Source organism: Thamnophis sirtalis, unplaced genomic scaffold, assembly GCF_051295495.1.
Source record: "Thamnophis sirtalis isolate CommonGarterSnake01/CBP01778 unplaced genomic scaffold, rThaSir2_p1.2 scaffold_1, whole genome shotgun sequence".
In the NCBI taxonomy this organism is placed as follows: Eukaryota; Metazoa; Chordata; class Lepidosauria; order Squamata; family Natricidae; genus Thamnophis; species Thamnophis sirtalis.
In genome coordinates, this window is record NW_028261381.1 from 2,255,269 (window position 1) to 2,281,525 (window position 26,257).

Sequence of the window (26,257 nt, forward strand, 5' to 3'; positions counted from 1 at the left end):
AAACGTAACATTCACAGCAAGAACTATTTAAAAGGATTCATTCCAAAATTAACAGCAAAATAACTGCAAAAGTAGATAGTGTCATTTCTAGCTCTTATAAGCAAATATGACAACTAGTCAGCAGAGGCATCCACTCTGTGAGGAAGAAAAAGTCAAGAGGATGTATATACAAGGAATAGCAATAGGAATAGCAGTTAGACTTATATGTCGCTTCACAGGGCTTTCAGCCCTCTCTAAGCGGTTTACAGAGTCAGCATATCGCCCCCAACAACAATCCGGGTCCTCATTTTACCCACCTCGGAAGGATGGAAGGCTGAGTCAACCTTGAGCCGGTGAGTTTTGAACAGCCGAACTGCAGAACTGCAGTCAGCTGAAGTAGCCTGCAGTGCTGCATTTAACCACTGTGCCACCTCGGCTCTACAAGAGGATGTATATACAAGGAAGGACCCATGCTCTGCATCATGTATGCAACACTCAGTGATAATTCAGTCCTCAGACTAACCTGATTGACTTCTTGTTAAGCAGCTTTTCCTATCGTGAGCTAAAATAAACAAACAGGCTTGAACTGCTCCATTTTATTTATTTATTTTATTTTTTATTTATTAGACTTATATACCGCTTCATAGGGCTTTCAGCCCTCTCTAAGCGGTTTACAGATTTTTTAGCAAATTGAGTCAGCAACTTGCCCCCACAGTCTGGGTCCTCATTTCACCCACCTCGGGAGGATGGAAGGCTGAGTCGACCTTGAGCCGGTGAGATTTGAACCGCTGAACTGCAGATCACAGTCAGCTGAAGTGGCCTGCAGTACTGCACCCTAACCACTGCGCCACCTCGGCTCATATTTTACCAGTGAATATGAGAACCTGGAATTTTAGAGATATTTGCACAAAGAGTGATGAAATCCTTCCACTATTTCTGGCACAACTAATAAGAATATTCCTTCCATACACAAAGCTTAAGCCAGCTTTCCTCAAGTTCTCCTCGAGAGCACTATAAAATTATAATGGGTGGCATTCTAATATTTTTCTTTTCTACTTTTTACATCACACACTTTGACTTTGAAAATAATTCTCTATTCCTAGGAAGCCTGGCAATTTTATGAGAAAAATCAGGTAAGAAGAATCCTTGTTATCTCACAAATTTTGAGGTGGAAGATTCTGGAAAAAGGAAGCTATAATTATTTAAAGCATAGGTATATCACATAGATTATCTTCACATAGAGGATATTCAGAGATTTCAGATTATAACTCTTATAAATCCCAACCAGCATGAATAATGTTTCCCGCCAATTTGACTGATGACAATTGTAGTCTGAAACATGTTTGAGGGTGGTATTCCCTCAATTCCCTAGCCAATCATCTAGAATGCCTCCAAAAAGGTCACCAAATGGTAATCTAGATAAAGGTGAAATAATTCAATATGTGGATAGTCATACAATTATAGTTAAATACATTTTTGTTTTTATTTTGGCCTCGCCCACTTGTTGGAATACACACACACACACACACATGCGCACACAAACACAATTTCTAAGCTAGGAGTTCACTAAGAGCAATCCTCAGCCTGAAATGGGTTACTTATTGCTGGTAAATGGTGTTTATTGTGGTTGTGAGTGTAAAATGCAATGGTTAATGGGTAGAACTACAAATCAAAGAAGAGTTCTAATTCATCTTCCCTCTGCCATGAGTTACACAACTTAGAGTAAGGGTGTGTCCGAGAAACATTCTGAACTACTGCATCTTCTTCTCCCTGCCCATTCCCAACATTATCCTCAACATTGCCAAATGATCTCAATAATATTTTTGAGAAGAATATCATTTCTTCAGAAAAGGAGGGAGGCGTTGGACTCACCTCACCCACGCTCTTCATTGAGGTCCCAATCTTGTTGGATGCCCCTGGGAAACGATCAAGATCCCAGCGTGGTATCTTGGTTACTATATAATCCAAGCTTGGTTCAAAACAGGCCGTGGTCTTTCCAGACACGACATTCTCAATTTCGGGGAGTGGGATCCCAAGGGCTATTTTGGCAGCTATAAACGCCAAAGGATACCTGGCATTAAGAACAAAAAAGAAATATTTACATAGGTAATCAGAATCATAGATTGGAAAGTATTCAGGTACGCATGACCGTAACTGAGCCCAACATTTCTTTAGATAAGTGAGACAGTTATTAAGTGAGTTTTGCTCCAATTGATGACCTTTATTACCACAGTTGTTAAGTGAATTGCTGTAGTTGTAATATGATTGTAAAGTGAAACTGACTTCCCCATTGACTTTGCAACTGTCATAAATATGAACCAATTGCCAAGTATCTGAATTTTGATCACGGAAATGCTATAATGATTGTAAGGGTGAAAAACAGTCATAAGTCACTTTTCTCAATGCTGTGGTAACATTGAATGGTTATTAAGTGAATGGTCAAGTACTTCCTGTATTGGAGATCTTCTAGTCCAACCCTGTGCGCAAATCAGGAATCTTCAGACTATCCAAACATTAGTAGAAAACTTCCAGTGATAGAACACTTAAAGAATTGGTTTTTTTAAGTGACATTATATTTCCATTTATTGCTCACTGCTTGGAAATGCAGTTCATGTAATAAATGTTAAATATTGGGCCCAGCTCACAACAGATTAGTGGTGTAGCTTCTTTTGCCCATATTTCTTCAGCATGTTTGAAGGACATAAACATTGTATATTTCTTACAGTTATTGTCTAGGCCAGTGTTTCTCAACCTTGTCAACTTGAAGATGTCTGGACTTCAACTCCCAGAATTCCCCAGCCAGCGAATGCTGGCTGGGGAATTCTGGGAGTTGAAGTCCAGACATCTTCAAGTTGACAAGGTTGAGAAACACTGGTCTAGGCTACTGAAAATGTAGAATACAGTATTCATTTGATCTTGAGTACAGCAAATAAAACCGTGGTTGGTTAATGCTTGGAAGACCACATACATAGTAAAAGTATTTTATTTGCATTTACACACAAATGATGGATCCAATCAAAAGAGGCTATTGAGGGGGGAAAGGACAGAGAATACATCAAAAGCTTTTGCATATCACAAATTGTAGAGTTGAAAAAGATCACAAGGATCGTCTAATTCAGTATTTCTCAGCTTCGGCTACTTTGTAAGATATGTGAACTTCAGTTCCCAGAATTCCCCAGCTAGCATTCCCCAACCAGCTGGAATTCTGGGAAATGGAGTATACACATATCTTATAAAGTTGTTGAGACTGAGAAACACTGATCCAGTGTTCAACCCTACAGCAGCTGCACAAACCGCTTAGATTTGGTCCACTAGGCACAGAGACAACTTATTTTTCTTCAAAACAGAAAGAACTTTGTTTTTGCTCAATGTTTTTCTTCAAGGTTTCAGAATCTTTCTAGCTTCTTCATGGATTTCTGGAAGACTTGGGGAATATCTGGTAAGGCCTGCTTGAGCTGTGTTCAGCATTTCCACTACCGAGGAAAAGAAGAAGGGGGGGGGAAAACCCTCCAAGGTTACAGCATACTTTGTACACCTACAGAATTTAATTTTTCACTCCAGGCAAGAAATGAATCCTTGAAGAAAAGGCATCAAAGCCGACATGTGTGACATCCAGTACTGATAATCAAGCAGCTCTAGCAGAAGGGTCCAGCCTGAGGGTGAAGGCTGCACGCAACCCTGCGAAGTCTCTCCATACACTTAATTATTAATTTTAACATAACAGAATTAGAAAAATATTAAATATATGAGGAAGGCATTCATGAATTTAACTGAAATTACTGTATATTTGGCTACCTATTTAGCAATAGCAATAGCAATAGCAGTTAGACTTATATACCGCTTCATAGGGCTTTCAGCCCTCTCTAAGCGGTTTACAGACTCAGCATATTGCCCCCAACAATCCGGGTCCTCATTTTACCCACTTCGGAAGGATGGAAGGCTGAGTCAACCTTGAACCGCCGAACTGCAGATAGCAATCAGCTGAAGTGGCCTGCAGTACTGCACTCTAACCACTGCGCCACCTCGGCTCTTTAAATATTTCCAAAGGCTTTTTTTTAAAAAAAAATTTCCAAATGCTTCCTTTACGTAGCTGCCCACCCATTAAAGAGCCGAGGTGGTGCAGTGGTTAGGGTGCAGTACTGCAGGCCACTTCAGCTGACTGTTATCTGCAGTTCAGCGGTTCTAATCTCACCGGCTCACGGTTGACTCAGCCTTCCATCCTTCCGAGGTGGGTGAAATGAGGACCCGGACTGTGGGGGCGATATGCTGACTCTGTAAACCGCTTAGAGAGGGCTGAAAGCCCTATGAAGCGGTATATAAGTCTAACTGCTATTGCTATTGCTATTGCTACTGTTTCCAGCCTTACCCTGTGGCCTTTGAGGCCAAGGCAGAGCTTCTAGAAAGTCGAGCATTAACTTCAATGATGCAGTACTCGAGAGAGGTGGGATTTAAGGCATACTGGATATTACACTCTCCCACAATGTTCAAGTGGCGGACAACGTTGATGGTGGATTTCCGTAGCATCTGTAATTCTTCATTTGAAAGGGTCTGGCTGGGAGCCACCACAATAGAATCTCCTAATATTGAAGAAGAGAAAGAATTGGATAGCAGTTATCATGACTTAACCGTGCAAGATTTGGTCTCTATTAATGCTAGAGTCATATTTTAAGCCAATAGATTATCAATAAACTTGCACAGAACTAAAATGCATGGGAATAAATGTACTAAGTACTGGAAGCAAATGTATTTATTTGATACAATTTAAAATAAAATTTAAATTGAGCCTTTAGAAGTAGACAACGTACAAATAACATACATATACCTTTGCATGCACACATGCATTATAAGACATATTAAGTAGAAAGATGGTAACATGCTGACCAACTCTTAACTATCTTTTGTTTCTTTGTATTTTGAATTCCACATAATTTTGATGAAACTGCATCTGTAATAAAATAACTGCATTCTACTGTATATATGTACCCACCTGTTGCAATAATACTCCGGATGAATGAATTATTCCTTACAATTTCAAATCTTTTCAAGATTCCTTGAAGCTATTGATGCATATTAGATTTGTGCCAAGTATTTGAAAGAAGTGATTCATGAAATTCGGGAGTGCATTAAAAAAAGACTTTTTTGTAATAATTAAAGCAGCTTTTTCATTTATATACCTCAAGCTAAACAAAGCTCAAGCTTGCAAACAACATGGCTGTTTTAACAAGTCAAAGATTAACCAACCCTCTCCTATCCCTATCTGGCAATCTCTGAGGTCAAAACATCCAAATTTTGGACAGAGATGGTTCTGGAGGTTAAAGGGTTCGTTTGGTGTTAAGACTGGATTAGAGATATTGGATCAATACTATAGTCCCACAGATGTCAGAACTAAGCTTGGGACTCCAATGACAAAGTTTTAAATAACAATATGACAATGAGCTCAGCAAACATACCTGTATGAACTCCCATTGCATCAACATTTTCCATATTGCAGACAGTGATACAATTGTCGGCTGCATCTCTCACAACCTCATATTCAATTTCCTTCCATCCTACCACTGATTTCTCCACAAGAATTTGATTGGTCATTGCAAATGCCTTGATGATTGTAGCAAAGAGAAAGTCATAAAGATTTATAGTTCTGCTAAAAAATTAACATTTCTTAGTGCTCTCAAAACATAGTTGCTGTCAAAGAGCCATTTCTATTAATAAAAAACAGACTTGCAAGAATAGCTTGGCTGTTAATGCACAATACTTTCAGTGAAATTTTTCAAAAAACCTACTTATCATCATGAAACATAGGATGCCACAAACAAGACTTTAGAGTGTGGATGGACACTGCAGGGAGCATGGAAGGTGGTGTGGGTAGGGACAGACAGATGTTCTTTTTGAGTGCCATTGTAACTTTGAACGGTTGACAGATAACAGTCAGCTGAAGTGGCCTGCAGTACTGCACTCTAACCACTGCGCCACCTCGGCTCAATATTATCAATATTAAAATGTGAAAATGGAGAAATGAATTTTCAGACTCAATTTGCTAGTTGCTTAGAAAATACATGGACTAGGGTAAAAAGAAATGGAATGCTAGTTTCCTCTCTAAATTAACTTATTTTTTAAAAAAATCATTTGAGACCCTTCTATTCAAACCATTGTTATTACTTCGGGGTGTTTATTTTTAAATAACTTCCAATTTTACATGTGTTTCTTGTTACCGTGCATTATTACGATACTTATGGCAGTTTTCATATCTATCTTATAGAATAATTATTTATTTGTTATAAATTAGAGTTATTTATTTTTTGATTAGTTACAGTTATAAGGGTATAGTTATATACATATAAGTTATACTTATATGTACTTATTTAACTTAAAATAGCTGTAATAGTGAAGTAATGTCTAATGTACAGACCTATTTTTTTCAGTATCTGATGGATTTAAATCAGTGTTGAAGTGCTAATTATTATATAATTATTTATATAATTGTATAATAATAGTTATATAATATTGAGTATTTACACTAATATTCAGATGGTGCTTGATGTTCCTATCGTATACTAACATAGGTGCTGAAATTGAATTTTCAGTGTACGCACTGTCATGGGCCAACATATGGCTTATGAGACTCCCTGCTGTGCCCTGATTTCTACCTTGGATTTATGTGTTTCATTTATTAAATGTTTATGCTGCCCATCTCCCCTGCAAGGTGACTCTGGGCAGATGATCCTCAAGTTTCAGATGTGATACCAAAATACTACCGAAGACCCACCAGAACAATACCTTGGTAGCAAGATCCAGGAGATGCTCCTTGTCAATGCATAAACCTGATCCTAGTCCTCCCAAGGCGTAAGCTGAGCGGATCATAACAGGGTAGCCAATTTTTTCTGCTGCTTCCAAGGCATCTTCTATCTGCCACAACACAAAAATGAACAGAAAATAAGATAACAGTAGATAGAAAATAGCAATAGCAATAGCAATAGCAGTTAGACTTCTATACCGCTTCATAGGGCTTTCAGCCCTCTCTAAGCGGTTTACAGAGTCAGCATATTGCCCCCAACAACAATCCGGCTCCTCATTTTACCCACCTCGGAAGGATGGAAGGCTGAGTCAACCCTGAGCCGGTGAGATTTGAACAGCCGAACTGCAGAACTGCAGTCAGCTGAAGTAGCCTGCAGTGCTGCATTTAATCACTGCGCCACCTCGGCTCTCTGCATGATTGAATTACTGCATAATATGCTATAAATTAGGCCTGTAGATCAGAGGTGGTATTCAGCAGGTTCCCAGCAGTTCTGGAAAACTGGTAGAGGATATTTTGAGTAGTTCGGAGAACCTGTAAATACCACCTCTGACTGGCCCCACCCCCATCTATTCTCTGCCTCCTAGTCCCAGCTGATCGGGAGAAAATGGGGATTTTGCAGTATCCCTCCCCTGGAGTGGGGAGGGAATGGAGATTTTACAGTATCCTTCCCCTGCCATGCCCACCAAGTCATGGCCACAGAACCAGTAGTAAAAAAAATTGGAATCCCACCACTGCTGTAGATGCCGATTAAGTTAATACTTAATGTTCAATTAGGACAAATGGTAGATAAATGTACTCTAATAACTTCCCTGAAATTTTTTTGGGAAAGCTAGGTTTGGGGATGGTGATTTAAAAAACAAAACTTCATTGAACAATTTTACATATTCCTGTGTACACGCTTCATGGGAATAGATAACAAGATTCTCTCAGGATATTCAATAACATTGACTTTTCATCACCTTATGACTAACTGACCACAATGGGTAATGGTAGGTAGAGATTTAAGGATTTACTCTCGGCTCTCTTTCTCTATCATTCTCCCCTGTTTTTTGTCTAAGAAATTGCTAACTTGCCTTTGCCTTTCTTCTCATGCATACATACATCAAGCATGGACTTTTTCACCCATCTCCTGGGAGGATATCATTAGCTAACTGCTAGACTTTGTCTATATATCCTTAAATAAATCTCTTTTCTGTTATAATTGTGAAACCTGCTTCACTAATCATTGCTCAAGTCAAATATCTGCTCTCAGGAATTCTTAAGTGCACACATAGTACACTTCTACCTGCAATTGTATAATTAACCCAGGACTAAAATAAGCATGCAAAAAGATTCCATAAAAGAGAGAGAATGGGTAACTCTCTTTAGCAGTTAAAAAAAAGGGATTAGAAAATAAAAGTCATGACAAAATTGGAATGATTTATCTGGGGGTAAACAAATTCATTGTCCTAACCTTAACCATCAATAGAGTTGTTCATTACCTTATAATCTATGGACTTTAATAGGACAAAAACCATTCTGAGTTAGTTGTTAAATCACGTTAGCATTTAAATAATATTAAAAATTGAAGTTATTTGCTCAAAAACAATTACCCTCAAGTAAAATGTCAGAAAGGATCTAAGATCTAAAGTTCCTCTGCGCTCTACATGGGGCTGCCCTTGAAGAGTGTTCGGAGACTACAGCTGATCCAGAATGCAGCCGCGCGAACGATATCGGGTGTACCTCGTTACACCCATGTTACACCTATCCTCCGCGAGCTGCACTGGCTCCCGATTGGTCTCCGGACGCGCTACAAGGTGCTGGTTATTACCTTTAAAGCCCTACATGGCCTTGGACCTGGATATCTGAGAGACCGCCTCCTGCTACATACCTCCCAACGGCCGATAAGAACTCACAGACTAGGCCTCCTCCGGGTGCCGTCGACCGGACAAATCCGGCTGGCGGCTCCTCGGGGGAGAGCCTTCTCTGTAGCTGCTCCAGCCCTGTGGAACGATCTACCGGCAGAGATCCGGACCCTTCCCACTCTCGCGGCCTTCCAAAAAGCCACCAAAACCTGGCTGTTCCGGCAGGCCTGGGGCTGTTGACCCATGAATGAGGTCCAGCCCCCCCAGCTAAGTCGAGTGTATGGTGTGTTCTTTTTAAATTGTTCCTGTCTTTCCCCTATTTTATTTTGTTTTATCTTGTATTTGTAAGCCGCCCGGAGTCCTACGGGATTGGGCGGCATATAAACTTATTAAATTACGAATTACGAATTATAATGTACTGCAAATGCTCATCAAGTTATCTGGCTCTACCATTGACATTGACATTGAGTTGGGGTCATGAAGAAGAGAAGTGGGTAGGCTCTGCAGTGCCTCTTCTCTGCTTGATCTACCCCTGGCCAGAACTGGGTAGATCTGCCTGTGATGAAGGACTGTGAAGAAATGGCACCTTCCCTGGTTGGAGTCAGAGAGTAGGATGTACGGCATGGTGATATCTTTACCTTTCAACTTGTAAGGTCTTAGAACTTAAGAACTTAATTTAAGAGTCCCTAGGGAGTAGGCGGCATACAAATCTTATTAAAGTTGCAAAGTAAAGTTGCAAAGTCTTTGGAGAGACAAAGTTTGCTGCAGCAGCATCACTACTCATGCAAAGACAGTGAGATAAAATGATAGACTGAGCTTTCAAAATATAGCCTAGATCTGCCTGCAAATGGGATGCCATATATTCCCTTCACTGGAATTATGCTTTATTTCTGCCTTCTTCATATATACTTGTGAGTCAAAATATATTCCGAGCAATGATAAATGGAGAATTATTCCTGTCCCCACAGTTAGAATGGCATGGCCTCCACACTTAGACACATCCCCGGTTCAACCATTTCAAACTATCACCAGATTTTATTATTTGAAATCTGAATTACCGATTCCACAGCATAGCTGGGAGCAATCTTCTCGTTAATTTCATTCAGTTTGTCTGAAAACATCTGCCTGTCCTCAGTAGCCATGATAGATTCAACTGATGTTCCAAGGACCTTCACTCCATATTCCTGCAAAATGCCACGTTTAAACAGCTCCACTCCTGTACACAGAATGAATTGGAACAATTAGCATTCATAAATGCTCAGAAATCTTTTCCCCTTAGCAACTGGTTTTTTAGCTATGATGGGGAAGTGAAGGCAGGCCATCATGTTGCATGTGGGGTCATATAGGGCCAGCTGGCATGAATGTGCATCAGTTCAGTTCTGGTGTAAGAAAAGTGGGAGTTATTTCTATAATTTATGTGCCATTCCATTTCCAGAGACTCTGAGCAACATATAATATTGTTTGAAAATTGGTTAATGAGATGATAACTAATGTACCTTTCCAGATAGCATGATCTTACTCATCCCCAAATGCCTTTCTGAACGACCACATTTTGCATCACTCTAAAAATGTAGCTGGGGGAGGAGCCAACATCCCTATGGTACAGACATGCGGTCTCGATGTTCTGAGACTGCAGCTGATATTTTTGCCACTGGGGGGGTCCAATTGGACCTAAACTGTTCTGACCCCTCTCGTTCCACACCAAAGCACACTCCAAGCCAGAGATAAATTACAGCATTTAATTAACAGACAGACAGGTCCTTGGCAGCAACCCAACACAGACAAGCTTGGGCAGCAATAAACACAGATAAGGCTTGGCAGCAATCCAGCCTGCCAAGCTCATACACTGTTCTCCGACATTCGATTCTGTGTTGACTTCTGAAAAGAGGGGCGTGTGCACAAGTAGCCTTTTTATAGTCTGGAGAGGAGCCTAATGACCACCAGTCAGCTGAAGTAGCCTGCAGTGCTGCATTTAACCACTGTGCCACCTCGGCAAGATATCCTGACTATCCCCTCCTTGGTACGTTTTTGGAGTGACGTAAAAATGTGGTTGTTCAGAAAGTCATTTGGAGATGAGTAAGATCGTGTTATCATATTTGTTTTTTTTTATTTTCAAACAATATTATATGTTTCTCAGAGTCTCTGGAAATGAAATGGCATATAAATTGTAGAAATAGCTAACTCCTACTTTTCTTACACCAGAATAGAACTGATGTACATTCATGCCAGCTGGCCCTCTAGGGCCCTAGGCATAACAATTCTGCAAAACTTGTAAATACATGTCAATTCCCAAGCGCCCGAATTTTGATCATGGTTCCACTTTTAACGGTCTTAAGGACAAGGGCTAGTCGTTAATCAGTTTTTGACTTTTGCCAAGTCAACAGTTGGTAAATAAATGGTTATGAATCAAGGATTACCTGCATAGGATTTTCTCTGCCGCATTAGAGAAATGCCATAACTTACCACAGTTCAGAGCAGTTTGTCCTCCCATGCCAAGAATTAATCCATCTGGTCGTTCTGTTTTGATGACTTCTGTAACAAAATGTGGGGTGATTGGAAGGAAATAAACAGTGTCAGCCTGCTTTAAGCCAACATCATTTGTCTGAACCGATGCAATATTTGGGTTCATCAGAACAGTTTTCACATTTTCTTCCTGGGGAAAAAAAAAAAGAATTTACATAAGTAAATCTGAAGTTATAAAGTAACTTTAAATAATAATCCAGCTGTCAATACATCGATTTCTTTTAAAGGTAAAAATGGCTTTTTGAGTACTTGGGAGTATTCAACTAATACCTGACTGCATCTCCTTAAAGCAGCCACATCATTTCATAAGTTTGTGTACCTGCCTGTTGTGGCCCAGCAGGAGCCGTTGGAGCTGCTACCAGACTCCAACAGCAAGGGGTCCTATGTGTTGTCTCTGGAGGATGTGGAGGACCCTGGACAGGGTTCCGACCCTGAGCAGGTCACAGAGAGGCTGGTTGGCCACCAGGAGGTGCCTGAGCCTTGGACCAGTGGGGAGGAGACAAGGGAGAGTGAGCCGGACGCCAGCAGTGAGTTGTTCCTGGATGCCCAGCACCAAAGAGCTAATAGGCGTAAGGAACAGTTACGCAGTTACAGGAGGTGATTGCACTCAGCTGGTGGTCATTAGGCTCCTCTCCGGACTATAAAAAGGCTACTTGTGCATACGTCCCTCTTTGCAGAAGTCAACACAGAATAGAATGTCGGAGAACTTTGTATGAGCTTGGCAGGCTGGATTGCTGCCAAGCCTTATCTGTGTTTATTGCTGCCCAAGCTTGTCTGTGCCGGTTTGCTGCCAAGGACCTGTTTGTCTGTTAATTAAATGCCGTAATTTATCTCTGGCTCGGAGTGTGCTTGGGTGTGGAACGAGGGGGGTCCGAACAGCTGCCCTATTAACAATTAAAATAATTCAGAGGAAGTTCTGCAATGGCAGTTGTACTGAGGCATAGTTATCATTGTTCTATCATGCAAACACTCTTGACTACATTAGTGGTGAAGATCATGGGGTCAAAGGTAAGGACACCAAAAATAAGTGTACTTTCTAGAAAGGCTGATTTAGAAGCAAATTCGGACAGCTAATTGGTAGTGAGGAAAAGAAGTCACACTATCAAGATTAATGGAAAACAGGATATTTTTAACTGTAAAATAGAAAGCAAGAAAATAGAGGACAGGGAAGTAAGATTGTTTTTGTTATGAAGAAAATACATTTTCCCTTCCAATTTGCTATCTTCAGATATCATATCCTCAATGAAATGGTCCTTTCCTGTATGCTACCTTTGATTCTATCAGTCACTTTGCCAATTTTAGGGGCTCACTAATGTTTTTGTTGAATCAGCCAAGCATCACCTTAATCAGAGATTGAGACTTTGGTCTAGAAAATTCAGGGCCTTCCCAGCCTTCATAATTATGAACATGTTTTCCTGAAATTGGGGAAAATGCACGCCGTGCAGATTATTAGTAGAAAGTATTTTTTGGGACTGAGATATTATAATCTAAGTTCCCTTGTCACACATTACATAAAAAACACCTTTAACTCACTTGTTACATCACAAAAGGTAACAGAAAAATATCTAGACAATGTTAAACTTCTTTAAATGGTGTTGGATTCAATAATTAAACACCCCCAAAGTCTTTAGCTTTCATATTAAAATCACTAGAAATGAAAAATATTTCACTTGGGTGCATCATGCAAATTTTCTCAGAAGGGAGAATTGCTCTTTCTAACCAGAAATCTGAGCTCGGTCAATCAGTCTCTCTCCCTCCCTCCCTCTCTCTCTCTCTCTCTCTCTCTCTCTCTCTCCCTCCCTCCCTCCCTCCCTTCCTCTCCCTGTCTCTTTCTCTCTTTGTCTATCTCTCCCTCTCCCTCCCTCTCTCATAAAAAAATGAAATCACATTTTGTTATCCATACCTCATACTGTGCTATTATAATTTTAATCTCTTAGAAAGATATTATGCAAAACTCCAAACATGAACACTGGCAAAATATTCCTTTATCCATAACCACATGTACAGTGAGAAACCTAATTATTACCCCATTTATAAAGCTATTTCCTGTAAGATATCATATTTCATAAATATTCAAGGATTTCAAAGTCTGCAAATATGGGTCTCATGCAGTTTCAGATAGCACTGGTAATGCAGCAAAAAAATACTTCATTTTTACTGCCTTCCCAAAATTACTGGAAGTTTATCGTACAGTAATAGCGTACATAAACCCTGAACATCTCAGTAAACTTAGTCTACATGGTGATTTGTGCTCTGGTTAATCCAGAGATCTGTTACCTGTCAGTTGCCACATCATTTAAAATATTACTTGCACTCCAGATGTGGGTTCCTACCAGTTCGCACCAGTTCGGTAGAACCGGTTCGTCAAATCTACCGAACCGATTAGAAGAGGTTCCACCAGAAAGCAGGCCACACCTACAGAAGAGGTTCCAAAAAATTTTGAAACCCGCCACTGACACACACACACACACACACACACACACACACACACAGACTCACACAGAGAGAGAAAGAGAAAGAAAGGAAGAAATAAATAAATAAATAAATAAATAAGAAAGAAAGAAAGAAAGAAAAAGTGAGAGAGATGAAAGAAAAAAAGGAAAAAGGGATGGAGAGACAAAAGGAAGGAAAGAGAGAGAGAGAAAGGAAGAAAGAAAGAAAGAGAGAAAGACAAAAGGAAGGAAAGAGAGAGAGAAAGAAAGAAAGAAAGAAAGAAAGAAAGAAAGAAGAAAGAAAAAGTGAGTGAGAGATGAAAGGAAAAAGGAAAAAGGGACAGAGAGACAAAAGGAAGGAAAGAGAGAGAGAGAAAGAAAGGAAGAACGAAAGAAAGAGAGAGAGACAAAAGGAAGGAAAGAGAGAGAGAGAGAGAGAAAGAAAGAAAGAAAGAAAGAAAGAAAGAAAGAAAGAAAGAAAGAAAGAAAGAAAGAAAGAAAGACATGGCTGGCAAGCCACTCCCACCAGGTCACATGGCCGGCAAGCCACTCCCACAAAGAAGGCCACACCCACAGAGTAGGTTCAAAAAATTTTTGAAACCCACCACTGTTGCACTTCCATCCTCAAAACGGAGTAACAGATACCAAGCAGAACTTGGAAAATAATAAAATGCCTTCATTCACAATCAATCACTATGTTCACCATTTATAGTAAACCACTTCAAGTAATTCATGCAAATTATTTCATTGCATGCTTATTAATAATGGAGTCCACTTAGAAGTTCAGGGAAGGTACAGAGTTCATTCTCAATGAATAATAGAGGCCGTTGGTATGTCATGTTTCTATATTGTGTCAAAGATTTTATAAAAGGAGAACAAAATCTTCCTGTCTGAAAGAGCATGTTAACAAGCTATGCTGGCTGGGGGATTCTGGGAGTTGAAGTCCGCAGGACTTAAAGTCGCCAAGGTTGAGAAACACTGATTCAGTGTCTTTGTTCTTACCTTCATGGCTTTCACAGCCTGGGAGCCAGAGTAATCAAATTCTCCTGCTTGACCAATAGACAAACCACCAGATCCGAGGATGAGGACTTTGGAAACCTTAAAATAATCAGAAAAGTCAGTTTTTCCATTCATTCAATTTCTATGGCAGTCCATCTCAGTCAACGGTTTGGGGTTATATTAGCACACACATTCTCAGTCTTTTTTAAATCAAGGAAGCTGTTCCCTAACTTCTTTCTTTCTAACAGGAATAATTGATGCTTCCCCTTTGACTCTCTGTTCCCGTTGGTTCTATAATTGCAATGAGAAGGACATTAATTTTCAAGCATTTCAAATACTAGTAACCACCACGGATAGCTAGGCAGCTGGGAATTCTTGAAGCTCTAATCTCAAGTGATCTAGAAAAGCTACACAGTCTACCTTTTGGATGGAAATTTCCCTACAAACTTCTTATTATTTAGACCACTTCATTAGAGTGGGTGGGGCTGTCCCTGACCCTCGAAAGCATTGCCAAAGCATGGTGCATTGCTTAAAGAAACAAGGAATTCTAAGCAAGTTCTCAAGTTGAAAAATAAGTATTTGCAAAGCTGCACATTCAGCCAAATAGTAAGTTTGCAAATATTCCTTACGGTGTCTGTCAAGACATCGTAAGAATCATTGTTGTCCAAAGGAGACCCTCTTTTAAGAACTATTCACTTCCCTTGACAAAATCCAGAACTAACCTCCTATAGTTAAAATCAGTTTACTGGGAACATATCCAATAAGAATTAAAATATTCCAGCCTCAAATCATTAATTTTGTTTCATATCTGAGGGTGGTTGCTTATTTGCAAACATTTCATTACCTGGCTAGGTAACATCTTCAGTGACTGTAGCCTTCCAGATGTTACCTAGTAACATCTGCATGTGAACAAAACATCTGAATGTGAACTATTTTCATTCAGAAGTACCAATGATTTCACAGTTCAACTATAAGCTACAACAAGACTGATGGACGCCAGTTGTTAATGTGAGTTTTGTTCAAAGGAACATACACTGTGCTTAAGAGGCTGGAAAGTTGCCCAGGTTCGCCTGGTGCACCAGTTGCATCCCTACCTGAACCGGGAGGCCCTCACAACAGTCACTCGCGCCCTTGTGACCTCTAGACTGGACTACTGCAACGTGCTCTACATGGGGCAGCCCTTGAAGAGCATTCGGAGACTTCAGCTTGTCCAGAATGCAGCTGCGCGAGCGATCGTGGGTGCACCTCGGTTCACCCACGTAACACCTATCCTCCGCGAGCTGCACTGGCTGCCTATTGGTCTCCGGATACGCTTCAAGGCGCTAGTCGTCACTTATAAAGCCCTTCATGGTATTGGACCTGGGTACTTGAGAGACCGCCTGCTGCCAATTACCTCCACTAGACCGATTAGATCCCACAGATTAGGCCTCCTCCGAATTCCATCCGCCGGCCAATGCCGACTGACGACTACCCGGAGGAGGGCCTTCTCTGTGGCTGCTCCGACCCTCTGGAACGAACTCCCCGTGGAGATTCGAACCCTCACCACCCTCCAGGCCTTCCGCAAAGCCCTTAAAACCTGGCTGTTCCGACAGGCCTGGGGCTAAAGAGCTGTTGCCCCCGTCTCGAATGGTTTGACTGTTGTGTGTTTTAAATTATGCATTGTTATGTGTCGTTTTTAATTTTTTTGTCTGTATCCCCCTTCCCTGGTTTGAGTTGTGAGCCGCCCTGAGTCCCCTTCGGGGGAAAAGGGTGACATATAAATATAATAAACAAACAAACAAACAAACAAGTTAGACTTTATGAGTCTCATGCCAGACTGCTAGGTTGCAGCATGGCTAAGTCTGTGGTACAAATGATTTAGGATGGGGGGGGGGAGATAAAATGCAGTAACAAATAAAATTCGTTAAATCAGAATGTTTCCACCATGGTAAAAATGGACTGTTTAGTTAGGAAACGCTTCTTCCATGAGCCCAGGTAAGAAGGGGCTGATTGCTGCATTCTGGAATATAAGCAAAAATCTTTCTTGTGACTAGTAGACAATTCTTGCCATCCAAAGCAAGTTCTAAAACAGAACCATGATGAACAGCGGCTCAGATTAAACCTCGAGGAGACATGACCTAAGTCATTTAAGATCTAATAGATTATAAATAAAACAAAGTAAAACAATAAAATATCTGCTTTATATACTAAAAGGATACATTCCAACCTCCATCATATTAATAATCATTTGGAGCAAATAATCATTTTCATGTCAGACAATTTTAGCAAGGAATTTTGGTTATGCAGATTTCTGGTAATTTTTCTATCCAGTTCATATAATAACAGCAATAATCAATATGGCTAATATTTCAGATAAAGATAAAATAAAGCAGAGTAATATACAGACCTCAACTCTTGAAGTTGCAGCTGTGGTTTTGGGCAGCACTGAAGGGATGCTTGTACCTTTTCCCTTCTTGATGAGCGAGATAAATGAATCAAATATGAACTAGGAAAATAAACAAAAAAGTATAGCAGTCTCAAAAAAAAACCTGTATTGATTATTCATCCCATTTGAATAGAATTCTAGAATTATCATTGGTACAGAAGTTAGTTCAAACCAGTGTGTATTTCTCACGTTGCGTAAAGTGTGACCCTGTACACAAGGAGAAAAAGGAACAATTCAAATTGTGTGATAAAGGAGGACAAATTATTATTGGCTATACTGTGGAGCCACTGATCTAAAATAGTTCTAAGCGTAATCTCCTTCAAGGATGTTTCTGGCTCTGTGATAAAACCTTCCGAAGTTATGCAAGTCTCCTAAGTCTTGTCGGTTTTTTCTTCACCCATTTCAATGTATGGTTCAACCCTTTTCTTGAGATCCAGGGATCATTTAAATTCCCAAAAGGTCAGGGAAAAGAATTAAAAAACCAAAACATGCCCACATAAGTCATTCAGGAGGCACAATTTCAGTCTATTACATTTAACCTCTATTATTTCTCAGTCATCTTCTTCCACATACACAACCTTACTTCTGATTACTTATCCTAACCGTTTTTTCCAAGTATTTTAACCTAAAAGCAAACAAATGTGTATGGAGATTCTCAATCATCCAGGACATGCCCAAAGTTCCTTTTTCAAAAGACAACTGGACTTCCTTTGTTTTTCCTTGAAGACATTTCACTCCTCATCCATGCCCCTATCTCGAATGGTATGATTGTTGTGCTTTTTTTAACTATGTATAGTTTTGTGTTCTTGTTAAACTGTTTGTATCCCCCCTTCCCTTTTTGAGTTGTGAGCCGCCCTGAGTCCCCTTAGGGAAAAGGGCGGCATACAAATGAAATAAATAATAAGAAGCTTCCTGAGTTCTGGTCAGTTTGGGACCAGTTTGGGACATCAAATCAAGTAATTAGACAAAAGGTCAGATGCTGTATTTTTTCTTCAAATGAATAAGAAGTAAAGAAGTGCTTCACATAAATTCTATCATTGCTATCATAAGCAAAGGATTTGAATGTTTTTACTACAATAACCTAACAAGCCAGCAAAATCATCCCTCCAGAATTTGCTATTGGGTACCATTAGCATTCTTTTGATAATTAGGTTGTGAACCTAATTACTTTAATTAATAGTTAACTTAATTAATAGATAAATTCTTTGCATTGTGTCCCAAGCAAACTAAACAACCAAGGGCCTAAGAAATTTAATGCACACTTCTTATACAATCTGCATGAAAATCTAAATGTCATCTAGGACCTTCGGCTGCTGATTTACAATGGAGTCTCATATAAATGTGGTTTTCAATTGTGTAGGATTTCATTGGCCAACAACATCGGCTTGCTCGTATCATGAGCCAAATCTACCCACCTTTAATTTCTTTGTTTATTACAAAGGTATAATAACAATCTGCCTCAGAAGTTTAAATTGAATAAGAAATGTGGTTGTCCATTACGAATCTTGTGAAATTCTCCCTAGCTGAATTTACCGGCTTGAATTTACTGCATTATTTATTCATTTCATTCTTGCAGGTTAAAGTATTTCCATGTAGTGAGTTTCTTGAGGATGAAAATAGTATCTGACCAAGAATTAGTAAAGCATGTTTTATGATATAAATTGTGTTAATTTTAGAAGAGACATATTACAGGGATAGATAAAGTGTTGAACCTAGCTAACTTTGTCCTACCTTTAGCCAGTAGATCATAAGATGCACTGAAATTTTAGTATCCCTGGATCCCTTCTCACTGACTCATACACCAATCACAATTCTCATAATTTATTGAGGGTTGACATACCAATCTTGGAGTAAAAGCTTAGGGAATGCATCTGCCAGAATCTCTTTTAGCGAACAGTATTTTACTTCACAGAGTTCCTTTTCTTGAGCATCTTGCACGAAGCGGTGATTGAGTCTACATATTTTGTTTTCAAAGTAGGTTTTCTTCATTTCAGAGAATTGAATGTGTCTTTTATTTGTCATTCCTCTGTTTCCATTTCATTTTATTTTAGAAAGCAATTTTCCATCGGTCTTCTGAAGTAGATGGCTTCAGTTAGCCTTAAGAATTCAAGATCTTTTATCTTCTGCGTTTGTTTCAGGAAATAACTTTCTCACTTCTTTTCTTCTATCTAGATGTCAATGTAGTCAGAGATGCTTCCCAAATTTTCTAGGCCTGCTTCCTTGTTGGGTTCTTTACTCTCTCTTGCCTGTTCCTCTTAGCTTGGTAACAATCACATAGATAAGAAAGTATGTCTAATTCTCATTTCCATCTCTGGAGGCAACAATTGAGTTTGAGGGTTGCAGAGAAGAATGGTGGATGAGGGGAAATGTTATTTATGCTTCCTATAACTCATTGGTCCTGCTATTGGTCCTCCCATGCAAATTGGACATCTGCATCTACCTGCCCTTCCCACATATAAAGTTTCAGTCTTACAGAGATTCCCAAATTCAGACTGGAGGATTAGCTCAACATTTATAAAGGGTTTTTTTTTTCTGTTTCATTGAGCACATTTATTCCTCGCCTTTGATAAATTTCAATCTTTTTTTCAGTAAAGCAAGAAAGTCAGTAAGCAATTAAAATGCACTTTTTTCCTAAAATGTGTTTTGAATACAATAACTCCAGGGAATACTATTAGGTCCCCTTTTTTTTACCTTTCTTGTACATTCTGAAGCTGTTTTCTTATTACACTCACCAAATTACTCAACATATTGCTCCTGGGATTACCAGGACAAATCACAGGCAGGGGATTAAGCTTCATTTTCAAATATGAGAACAAGAAAATGTGCATGTGAATTTATTTACATAATTCTACAGCTTCAATAAGGAAAAGGTATTCAAAACGCATTTGAAAAGTAATAGGTCTTTTCAAGGGGAAAGAAATATAGTAAGAAATACACCGCATTTCTTTCACAAAGATCAGTAATTGGGACCCCATTCTATTTATACAAATTAAACTGTAGAGTTTAATATAAAGTATTACGTAGAACTAAAAACTTAGCAACAACTAAGCCTAAATTGGCCTTTCGCACCTTAAGTCTCCCGAGTGATGTTTGATTACAACTCAGAATTGACAATAACTGGAGCCCAACATCTGGAAGGCAAGTGCCGAGGTGGCACAGTGGTTAGGGTGCAGTACTGCAGGCCACTTCAGCTGACTGTTATCTGCAGTTCGGCGGTTCTAATCTCACCGGCTCAAGGTTGACTCAGCCTCCCATCCTTCCGAGGTGGGTGAAATGAGGACCCAGACTGTGGGGGCGATATGCTGACTCTGTAAACCGCTTAGAGAGGGCTGAAAGCCCTAGGAAGCGGTATATAAGTTTAACTGCTATTGCTATTGCTAAGACCAGAAAAAACTGTCCTAAGTAGTTAGACAAATCTAATACCAGAAAAATATGCCACTTGAAAATTAATTAGACCAATCATTGATTTTACTCTTGTAAACTGTAGGGTTGTGCACAATCAAAAATTGTATCTCTTTGCAAAGCTGTCTTGAGTCCAACTACTTTGAGGCAGGTCCTTGATGTAGAAAAGAAAAAATGTCCCACCTCCAATCAGAAGAACAGAAGCAGGCCCCATGTTTCACCCAACCCTTTGTTTTCTCTCCAAGAGACCAGGGAAGGCCAGAGAAGTGGTTAATATGATGTAATGTGATGGGTCCACCAAAGCACTTTGAAATAGAGTTAATTCATGGAACTACACCACATACAAAAGGCACCAAGCATGACTTTGCCCTTCACACTGCCACAACATCTGGTTTCAGATGGGAGGCATTGTTGCAGAGTAAAGTTCTGATGCTTGAACATTTTATTATTATTATTTATTATTATCACCCCATCAAATACCTCAGTGTCAGTTGGCCCTGGGTTGCCTTCTGGATAGAACTGCACAGTGAGAATTGGCTTGTTTTCATGCATAATTCCCTGCAGAATTAAAATTGAAGTAATAATGTTAGTCTTCTTCCTGGCAACAAAAGTAAATTTAAAATGCTCTTCTTAGCAAACCCCACATACAGTCAAGGTTAAGTATTTGATCGTTTAGAGCAGTGTTTCTCAACCTTATCAACTTGAAGATGTCTGGACTTCAACTCCCAGAATTCCCCAGCCAGCGAATGCTGGCTGGGGAATTCTGGGAGTTGAAGTCCGGACATCTTCAAGTTGACAAGGTTGAGAAACACTGGTTTAGAGGGAGAATTGAAATTTGTTACATCTTCAAACTGGTCCAGGAAACAGATGAGCAACTCTGGTAAACATTTACAGTAGATTCATCCCTGAAATGAACGTTGCAAAATCTGTATGATTTATTGAGTTTTGCATAAGTTTTGCAAATCATTCATACAGCCCTAACAGAAATATTACCCAATCCTACTTCTGTTATAGGAGAATCACCTATGTATATTAAGTCCAGGATCTAACAATAAACCCTGAAATACTACCAGGTGGGGTTTTTTTTTTCCCAGAAAAGGCCTCTGAGTTCCAATGAATGCAGGTTGCACTTCTGAGTAACTTTCAAAGATACAGAAAGAACTTCATCTTTCTTTTCCCATGGCTTGCTGCAACTTCAGTTTCCATCAAGCATGCTCTATAAAATGCCCCTATTTCAACTGAACGGTTTTGCTAACTACAGAGGGATTGCACCATGCCCAGAAGGATTTCTCCTCTCTCTACTTGAGAGACCGCCTACTGCCAATCACCTCCACGCGACCAATTAGATCCCATAGATTAGGCCTCCTCCGAGTTCCATCTGCCGGTCAATGCCGACTGGCAACTACGTGGAGGAGAGCCTTCTCGGTGGCAGCTCCGACCCTTTGGAACGATCTCCCTGTGGAGATTCGTACCCTCACCACCCTCCAGACTTTCCACACAGCCCTTAAAATCTGGCTATCCCGTCAGGCCTGGGGCTAAAGACTGGTATGAATGTTGTGCTTTTAATTATGTACTGTTTTACGTGTTAAATGTTTGTTCCCCCCCCTTCGAGTTGTAAGCCGCCCTGAGTCCCCCCAGGGAAAAGGGCGGCATATAAATAAACTCTCAATTCAATTCAATTCAATTCCCCCTTTCCCTTTCCAACATACATGCAGATGAATAGGAAATGGCTAGATACCATTTTGGATTTTTGACTGCTCCCTGTAAAACATTGCCTTGTATTCTCTATATAATCCCAGTACAATTTTCCAGTAATTCACCAAATATAAATATTTCAGTGAGAAGTGGGCAAAGCATCTTTAAGAATTCATGGGATTGATAATCCAAGCGATACGGATGCCAGCCTGTTCTTTGATGAGCGGACATCAGATACCCAGAAAAAGAAGCCTTACCTCATTGGTTTGATCATTTGCATTCACAAACAGAGGCTTCCAGCCTGAAGGGAGAGAGTTGACATCAATTGCATATCCATGATTCTGAGCAGTAATGAAAGCTTGTCCATTTAACAGATTCAAAACTGGCTGGTTCTGTCCTCTGAAGAATCAGGGAGAGAAGGAATGGTTTGTTAAGGAAATCACATGTGGGGAGTGAAAGGCAAGGGAGGATGACAAGAGTTAATTGATGTTCTGCCAAATTTTGCTTTGCAGTTTCCCTTCTTGTGAAAGAGCCTATTTTATTACCTTATTCTCAAGTTGCTTGAGAATTTCTTTCAAATTTCTTTTGAGTGCTGTTTTTGAGATTATTTCATTGGAGGAAGTCAAAGAAGATGAGATTACTTGCCATTATTCTGAAGCATTCCTGTTTCTCACACTTTTTGCGGGGGGTTCTTTCGAATCATTGTTGACTCCTAGTGACTGCTAACTATCTGGATAGTCCCTGAAGTGGTTCCCCTTTGCCTGCTTCCTAGGGTTGAGTGAGAGCGACTGGCCCAAAGTCACCCCCTGGCTTTGGGCCTAAGGTGTGTAGAACTAACAACCGCATAACCTCTAACTTGATGCCTTAATCACTAGGCCAAATTGGCTCTCCTACTCAGCAGCCTGTTAAAGAACTCCTTGGTGACATTTTCACTTCCAAGAATGGGAAGCCAGGAAAGTTGCATAACCCTATAGAAATGGCTGCTGCTCACTGAGAAACAGGAGAGAATGTGATTCTTTTTTTTTAAAATATACTTTTTTATTTTCATTTTCATGACATACAATCACATGTATACTATTATATATCCAGTATCCTATTGTCTTAAGTAGCAATTACATCAGTTTCTCTTGTCATCAACACCCAAAAATATAAAAACCCATTATTAGCTCTTCTGCTCTCCATACACCTCTTTCTTCTACCTCTCTCCTACCTCCTTTCTTCCCTCCATCCTCCTTTCCTACTCTACTTCCCCTCCCTTTCTCCTTCTCCTCTCTCTACATTCCACTCCTCCTTATCCTCCTCATCTTCCCCCCTTCCCCTCTCTCCTATCCCTCTCTTCCCATCTTTCTTCTCTCCTCTGCTTCCCACTCTTCCTCTCTCCTATCTCTCTCTTCCCATCTTTCTTCTCTCCTCTGTTTCCCACTCTTCCTCTCTCCTATCCCTCTCTTCCCATCTTTCTTCTCTCCTCTGTTTCCCACTCTTCCTCTCATTGGTGTATTTCCACTTCTGAGCAAACTCCAATCTAATGTGATTCTTGTGGTGACTTTGCTAACCAAAGGGCAAGAACACCACACTTCACATCTGAGAGCTTTCCCATGTTTCTTTTGAAATAAATTGTTGAAAGGAATTTTTATTTCAATACGTTGAATGAGAAATAGTCCTGTAGAATAAATATGTGGGAACACTTTTCTGCAGCAGAGCATTATATTTAATCATATTTTGAAGGCCAGAAATTCTACTGTTTGCTATTGCTCTGCAGGAAAAAATGTTAAACCTAAAATAAAATTATTTCTTCAAATTATACTCTGGTCATTCAGTGTCTTTGTTACTTCCCCCCCCCCTTCAAGGCCAACACAATTAACAACAATAACTTTCAAATAACCCAGATTTCAGTGATGTAACACAAGGAAACCGCACAAGATCCATGAAATGGGCTTCTGAAATCATAGCAACTTCTTCACTAGATGTCTATTACGTGATTATTTGCTTTTTGGCAAATAATGAAGGGCCAATTGTTGCTATGGCTACTGCACTAATGGAAAGGATAACTGCAAATGCTACAGGGTAGAGGTTACTGAGTAAAATTGAGATTTTTGGCAAATGGGACTTGTCACTAAGTAAAACATATATTATAAAATAAAAAGTGTTGTTCAAATTCTGCAATTTTTAAGTGCTCCTGGAACCCTTGTTCTGCCCCTGCAGAGCTGTCATATGCTACTAGTTCTGTCCTCCAGCAGGTCTGTCCACTCTACTCTTACAACAGGGAGAGAGTTTTGACAGAGTGTTTCAGGAGTTTCTGTCTCGCCAGTAAAAGATTGCCCTTATTTAACCACCTCTTGCTCAGCAACTATCCAAATTTACAATGGTGTTTAATGTGGAGGCTTACAGTGGGTCCTTTGCAGTGGTGGGTTTCAAAAAATTGTGGAACCTACCCTGTGGGTGTGGCCTCCTTTGTGGGAGTGGCTTGCCAGCCATGTGACCTGGTGGGAGTGGCTTGCCGGCCATGTGTTTTCTTTCTTTCTCTCTTTCTTTTTTTCTTTCTTTCTTTCTCTCTCTCTCTCTCTCTCTCTCTCTCTCTCTCTCTCTCTTTCCTTCCTTTTGTCTCTCTGTCCCTTTTTTCTTTTTTTCTTTCATCTCTCTCTCACTCTTTTTCTTTCTTTTTTCTTTCTTTCTTTCTTTTATTTTCATTTTTTATTATTATTTTTTTCTTTCGTTGTAAGCCGCCCAGAGTCCTCCGGGATTGGGCGGCCTATAAATCGATTAAATAAATAAATAATTTTTTTTTCCTTTCTCTTTCTCTCTCTCTCTGTCAGTCAGTCAGTCAGTCAGTCAGTCAGTCAGTCTGTCTGTCTGTCTGTCTGTCTGTGTGTGTGTTTGTGTATGTGGCAGTGGTGGGGTTTCAAAAAATTGTTGGAACCTCTTCTGTAGGTGTGGCCTGCTTTCCGGGTCCACTGGTGGAACCTCTTCTAACCGGTTCGGTAGATTTGACGAACCGGTTCTACCGAATAGGCGCAAACTGGTAGGAACCCACCTCTGGTTCTTTGGTTGCAGGGATTGCATGATTGCAATTCAGGCACTTGGCAACCGCCTTGTAATTATGATAGTTGCAACATCCCACATTCAAATGATCAATGTTTATAATTTTCTGCAGGATCCCTACAAGCCAATGGAGAAGTCACGAAAGGCAAGTTTATTTGAAAACCACCTGGGTTTCACCTAGCAACTGAAACTGAAACACAATCATGTGACATCAAGCCTTACAACTGCCTAACTTAGCAATGGAGTTCATATTCCCAATTGCAATTGTTAATTGAGGATTACCTGTAACCTAAAAGAATAGCAAGTGTAGACCAGACGCCAACTTTGGAAGGAACTGAATGTACATTAAGTAGCAAAAAAGCATGATTCTCATGAGGTACATAAATTGCTTTTTAGTAAATATGGAATTCTTTGGCTGAGTTTCTCTCGAAAAGATTGGTGCTGGATGGTCATTCAAAGCACTCCTGCCTCTTGGTTCCTGAACCTGGGCACATATATGTTTCATACCTGTTTGCCATGGTCATTTTGTAGGACGTTGCTCCAGCTGCCAATCCAGTAATGAGATTCCCCATACTGGTTCCAAGCAAAGGTTCCTGGCGATCATTTTTAAGAACCTGCACAGGAAAAACTGCTATCAAAAATGACTAAAAATGAGCTTTCACCTGCAGAGATAACAACAAAAAAAATACTCTTTCTGGTAATAGGCAGTATTTTAAATTGATTTCTAAACAATCCCCTTTTTAAAATGATACTGCCAGCTTCTTCTCTGACAGTAATTTGCACATATTTAATAACGATGGAAAGAGAAATTGCATCAGGGCAGGTTTTTTAGTTCAAAGTGATGCAGAAAACCTGCCTTTAAAAAGGCTGCGGTTTCATGCATTTTCATGCAGAGGTCTGTCGAAGCAGCAGAGCAAGCAATCCTAATTTGAAGTAGGCGCGTTCTTGTGCTCCTCACCACTATTGAAGTAGGACATGAGAACTTGATATATATATATATATATATATATATATATATATATATATATATATATATATATATATATATATATATATATATATATATATATATATATATATACTTAAAGTCACAACCCCTGGTATGCCCAAGTGTGGGAGGAAGGTC

General features: G+C 39.8%; 1 protein-coding gene across 1 annotated transcript in view; it reads right to left on the minus strand.

Moving 5' to 3' along the window:
- The window catches only part of CPS1 (carbamoyl-phosphate synthase 1), a 166,491-nt gene that overhangs the window by 109,000 nt on the left and 31,234 nt on the right, over nt 1–26,257 (minus strand). Inside the window, exons 9-19 of the mRNA XM_087706402.1 lie at nt 25,639–25,745; nt 22,350–22,491; nt 20,878–20,955; nt 16,957–17,055; nt 14,574–14,669; nt 11,080–11,269; nt 9,675–9,832; nt 6,754–6,882; nt 5,430–5,574; nt 4,346–4,556; nt 1,852–2,050 (exon numbers count right to left, since the gene is read on the minus strand). Of these exons, the coding sequence (XP_087562528.1) occupies nt 1,852–2,050; nt 4,346–4,556; nt 5,430–5,574; nt 6,754–6,882; nt 9,675–9,832; nt 11,080–11,269; nt 14,574–14,669; nt 16,957–17,055; nt 20,878–20,955; nt 22,350–22,491; nt 25,639–25,745 (1,554 nt within the window). The remainder of the gene's footprint in view (nt 1–1,851; nt 2,051–4,345; nt 4,557–5,429; nt 5,575–6,753; nt 6,883–9,674; nt 9,833–11,079; nt 11,270–14,573; nt 14,670–16,956; nt 17,056–20,877; nt 20,956–22,349; nt 22,492–25,638; nt 25,746–26,257) is intronic.